This window comes from Sinocyclocheilus rhinocerous, unplaced genomic scaffold, assembly GCF_001515625.1.
Source record: "Sinocyclocheilus rhinocerous isolate Xijiao unplaced genomic scaffold, SAMN03320098_v1.1 scaffold488, whole genome shotgun sequence".
In the NCBI taxonomy this organism is placed as follows: Eukaryota; Metazoa; Chordata; class Actinopteri; order Cypriniformes; family Cyprinidae; genus Sinocyclocheilus; species Sinocyclocheilus rhinocerous.
The window spans coordinates 6,254-12,091 of NW_015664075.1; the positions used below are offsets into that span (position 1 = coordinate 6,254).

General features: G+C 34.5%; 1 protein-coding gene across 1 annotated transcript in view; it reads left to right on the top strand.

The window, feature by feature from the left end:
* LOC107729609 (serine/threonine-protein kinase STK11-like) overlaps nucleotides 1-5,838 on the top strand; it is a gene marked incomplete at its 5' end in the record, with an annotated part of 20,324 nt that overhangs the window by 5,486 nt on the left and 9,000 nt on the right. The window contains 4 exons of the mRNA XM_016540240.1: nucleotides 525-692; nucleotides 2,586-2,622; nucleotides 2,685-2,832; nucleotides 4,927-5,166. Coding sequence (XP_016395726.1) covers nucleotides 525-692; nucleotides 2,586-2,622; nucleotides 2,685-2,832; nucleotides 4,927-5,166 — 593 coding nt within the window. The remainder of the gene's footprint in view (nucleotides 1-524; nucleotides 693-2,585; nucleotides 2,623-2,684; nucleotides 2,833-4,926; nucleotides 5,167-5,838) is intronic.

Sequence of the window (5,838 nt, forward strand, 5' to 3'; positions counted from 1 at the left end):
TTTATGTCCTCATTTGTCACAAAAACGCGCACACACACACACTCTCTCACACACTCTCACACACGCACACTCTCTCACACACACACACACACACACACACACTCGTCACTGAAAACTAGTGACTAACCCCTGAGGCTCTGTGCGTCGCTATCAGCCGCTCTGATGGGTTTGTAAAATTTCCATAATGTCTATTTTTAGCCTTTTGACATTTGTTTTTATTTCTCACAGATATAATGTGTATGTAGATTTGTGTTTGGCATCTTGATGTAGATGGAGTCTGTTTTAACTGAGCTTAAGAATTAGACCTGCAGTTTGTTTTTCAGACTCTTAACATGTTTAAGAACTGAAATCACTGACAGGGTTAAGTCTAAAGAAACAGGTACATGCTTAATCCTCAGAGTTTGAGAGTGTTACATCGGGATGCATTACTGACAAGTGTTTTTCAGAGTTGCTGAGCTTCAGCTGGTCTTTCACACATCAGTCACACGTTTGTGTCTCCGTTGTTCTTCCCGTGTCTCTCTCAGGTACTTTTGCCAGCTTCTGGATGGTCTTGAATACTTGCACAGCCAGGGAATTGTACACAAAGATATTAAACCAGGGAATTTGCTGCTCACTACAGACGGGGCGCTGAAGATCTCTGACTTGGGTGTAGCGGAGGTGAGACGGCCGTCTGTGTTCAATCAGCACCCTGAGCTCATTTAAGTGATTAACCGTGTAAATCCTGATATGTGTTCCTGGAGCACAAAAGCAGTGTTAAGTCGCTGGGGTATATTTGTAGCAATAGCCAACAATACATTGTATGGGTCAAAATTATAGTTTTTTAAAATTTTTCTAATTCTAGAAAAATATTTGAGAAGTGAGTCTACCTCAGTCAAAAAAATGTGAGAGTAGGACGTGAGCCCAAACATTCTGTTTACCAAACAAAATAAAGACATTATTAAGGGTATTATATTAGTACACTAACAAATAATATCTGTTAAATTTAAAAAGAATAAATCAGCCGTAGACAGTGTTAAATTAGACCAAAACTTCTGAATAAATTCACAATAGAAAAATTAATTCTCCAATCTGTGTTGTCCATTGTGATTAACCTCTCGGAACAACTTTATTTCACTGAAAAATCTGAATTAAAATGATGCACAAGTATTATATCTATAGTAATCTATTTCAGATAAATGCTGATCTTCTGAACTTTCTATTCATCAAAGAAACCTGAAAAAATTCTACTCGGCTCTTTTCAACATTGATAATAATCAGAAATGTTTCTTGAGCAGCAAATCAGCATATTAGAATGATTTCTGAAGATCATGTGACACTGAAGACTGGAGTAATGATGCTGGAAATACAGCTTTGATCACAGAAATACATTATATTTTAAAATATATTCAAATGGAAAGCAGTTATTTTAAATAGTAAAAATATTTCACAATTTTACTGCTTTTGCTGTATTTCTGATCAAATAAACGCAGGCTTGGTGAGCAGAAGAGACTTCTTTAAAACACATTAAGAAGCAGAAACCTTTGGTGTAGTGTAAGTTGAATTAAAGTGAACAGATGGGTTCAACCAAAGCAGATAAGATCGATTAACAAGCTTTTAGATCACAACACGTCTGTCTTCAACGTAGGGCTGGGCGATATAGCTAAAAAATGTATCAACGATACAATGTTTCATATCGTTCAGTATCGATAATTATTGACATTTTTTATAACCTTTTTAAAACAGAGCAACAGAATTTTTTTTTTTTTTTTAACCACTGTATTTTTAAATTAAACTAATTTTTTGAGACAAACAACAAATATTTTTTGTTTTAACAATCAAACACAAAAAATTTATTGAGACAAACAACAAATATTTTTTGTTTTAACAATCAAACACAAAATAACAATTAAACAAATATCTAATTTCTAATGTTTTATATGCAGATTAAATAGGTTTTAAGGAAACTTTTGTCTTGTCTCCCGAGGCCACAGGAGGGCGCAATGAGCAAAATAATGCAGCGCATTAAGTTGTCAACGCAAGGAAATAACTCAATAAAAAAACGTCTAAATTAACTCAAAAATCCAATATAATTTCGTAAATTGCATATACAATTATGAACAAAACAGCATCACTTATTTATGCATTGCTTAATCCAAAGAACCGAAGCGCCGATCACACAGACTGCATTTAAAAACATAAGAGACGCAGTGAAAAGGAATAAACCTCCACAAATTTGCGCCGTTTTTTCTAAAAGTTGAAACTGTTTTAACATGGCATGGCTTTCTATACATCTCTTCTGTGAGACACGCAGCAGTCATATTTGTCCGTCTAAAAAACGTTCTGTGTGAATGGCTTGGTTTCGGTTTTAACTATTCAACATCTTCTCCGCATTGAGCTTCTATATTTCTCTATATTTTGAATGAATAACGCAGCAGCGGCGCGTCTCGTGGGCTAGACGAACAAAACATTAAAATGCAACAACGTCACTTACATCATCATCACCGCATCTCGCGCGCCACTGACGCAGACCTAACATTGCAAATGTTTATTTTAAATTCGACTAATATTAATTTATTTTTTACTCACAATCTCCTCATCACAGGCAGACACAGCACTCAGTCACTCATAGCACGTGCCTATATCGTGCGCTATATCGAACACTTGCTTCCTCTGACTGTGTTTTCTGCTGGGCTTTAAGCTGAGAGCTGTGTGTCTCTCCTCACAGATACAACATAACCACGAGCCTGTACCCGTTTGAAGGGGACAACATCTATAAGCTATTCGAGAACATTGGGAAGGGCGACTACACTGTTCCTGAGGAGTGCGGCCCGCTGCTTTCAGACCTGCTGAGAGGTGAGAAACCACAGAGCTCGTTTGACTTCAACATGTAGTCAGATTTATTAGTGTAGAGCTTTGCACGCTGCACACGCTTTCAGAGCAGCTTCACCGAAAGCCTGACTGTGATCCTGAGTGCCAGCTTTAGCACTGGCTGATGGGACGATATCCAACGATATGAGGAGTTGTGCTTTTGGATGTCAGAATGCAAATCATTTTTAGATAATACTGTTGTCAAAGACGCCATTTGAAGCTAAACGCAGACGTTTAAATGGACAAACTATGAATGAAACCTGCTATGATTACCCTACTTTTAAAGCATAAATTTGAGTTAAACAATAGGTCTATATAACATGCACATAGGGGACATTTGTGACCCTAAACCACAAAACCAGTCATAAGGGTCAATTTTTTTAAAATTGAGATTTATGCATCATCTGAAAGCTGAATAAATAGCTTTCCATTGATGTATGGTTTGTTAGGATAGGACAATATTTGGCTGAGATACAACTATTTGAAAATCTGGAATCTGAGGGTGCAAAAAAATCTAAATATTGAGAAAATCATCTTTAAAGTTGTTCAAATGAAGTTCTTAGCAATGCATATTACTAATCAAAAATTAAGTTTTGATATATTTACAGTAGGAAATTACTCCTAGAACATTTTACATAACATTTACCTATTTTATCTCACAATTCTGACTTTTTTCTCCTAGTTCGAACTTTATAACTTGATTCAACTCAACAATTGCGAGTTTGTCAATTCTGATGGAAAAAAGCCAAAGTGTTGGATTATAAACTCATGATTCTGAGCCGAGGGAAAAAGAGAGAATGACGAGTTGATTTTTCTTACCAGAATTGTGAGATATAATCTTGGAATTTAAAGAAAAAAGTTTGCATTTTGAAATATAAACTCAAAATTACCTTTTTTTTTTCTTTCTTTTATTCCATGGTTTGAATAGACTGCTATGTTAAAACTGACATTTTCTGCCACCAGATAGGCTCCGCCCACAAAAATGTCATCACTGTTTGCAAACACTGAAATTGGTCTATTATATATAGTATAATATACATTAATGTCTATAGAGTAAATGCATCCTGAGTTCAAGTTAAAGACATGAAATTAAAATTGAGCCCATTTACTTAATGAAATGTCTTGTATCTTATTGTGCACAATCAGCATTGTTTTTCATTGCTGTGCTGTAGTTCATAGGTTTGACCTTTAGATGGCGTTGATGTTCAGCACTGATGCTGGATCTCAAGCTCAGAGCAAACATTCATGAATGAACACTCTCACACACACACACACACACACGCACACGCTCTCTCGAGCAGCTGTTTGACATTCTAATAATATTTCACTATTTTTACTGTATTAATATCAATTGATCTTACATAATTACTTTGTACTTATATTCTTTGAAAATGAGAATTTGAATTCATTGTTTTCGGTTTTCATTTTAACTTTTGTTAGTTTTAGTATTTATTTATTTTTATTAGTTTTTTATTATATAGTTTAGATTTTTTTAATTTTAGTTATTTTAGTGCATCGTGTGAAACTAAATGAAAATGAGAAATATTAGACAAGTTTTTTTGTATTTGTGACCCTGGAGCACAAAACCAGTCATAAGGGTCAATTTTTTGAAATTGAGATTTATACATCATCTGAAAGCTGAATAAATAATCTTTCCATTGATGTATGGTTTGTTAGGATAGAACAATATTTGGCTGAGATACAACTATTTGAAAATCTGGAATCTGAGGGTGCAAAAAAATCTAAATATTGAGAAAATCATCTTTAAAGTTGTTCAAATGAAGTTCTTAGCAATGCATATTACTAATCAAAAATTAAGTTTTGATATATTTACGGTAGGACATTTACAAAATATCTTCATGGAACATGATCTTTACTTAATATCCTAATGATTTTTGGCATAAAAGAAAAATGTATAATTTTGACCCATACAATGTATTGTTGGCTATTGCTACAAATATACCTTTGTGCTGCAGGGTCTCACAGATATATTGTATTTTAATTGTTAAATTAGATTTTATTTTAAATAATGAAAAAGGTTTCTTCTGGTTTTAGTAAACTCTAATAACTCTGCTTCAGATGATGTCATCACGATCGGTCTCTCGGGTCATTTCCTCTTCCTGTTTAGCTGGGTGCGTAAGAAACACCCGCCCTCGGAGCCTCCCGTGCCCATCCCGCCCAGCGCAGAGACGCGCGACCCGTGGCGCAGCATGACGGTGGTGCCGTACCTGGAGGATCTCCACGGTTACGCTGAGGAGGAGGACGAGCTGTTCGATGGAGAGGATGACATCATATACACTCAGGACTTCACTGTACCAGGTGAGCGGGGGCGGGGCTTATTGAGCACTCTGACTCCGCCCACATTTACATTACAGCACCTGGTTAGTTTTGGGGAGGTCTTTGTTTGTAAAAAAAATGGTATAAAAATGAAGTAGATAATTTTTTTTAAATTGTGTTTTATTAAATTAAAATTAAAAAAAAATAAAAATTTAATTATTTTAAAAGTGCATAAAACTTTCTGTTAGGGTTAGTGTGTGGGTTATGATTAGGTTATAGTATTTATAACTAGTATATCCATATTTAGTAAGTTTGTGGGTGTGAACTGTTTTTAGGAAAATGTAGCATTAATCTATGTTTGGGGCAAGTTGTCACATTTTTATTGGGCGAGTTGTTATGAATATCTTTATATATATATAGTTAGAAATCTTTTCTAACAATATACACTACCGTTCAAAAGTTTGGGGTCAGTAAATTTTTATTCTTTTTTTTTTTTGAAAGAAATTAAAACTTTTATTCAGCAAGGATGTGTTAAATCGTTAAGAAGTGATCGCAAAGATTTATATTGTTAGAAAAGATTTATATTTTGAATAAATGCTGTTCTTTTTAACTTTTTATTCATCAAAGAATCCTGAAAAAAGTATCACACAGATTCCAAAAAAATATTAAGCAGCACAACAGTTTCCAGCACTGATAATAAATCAGCATATTAGA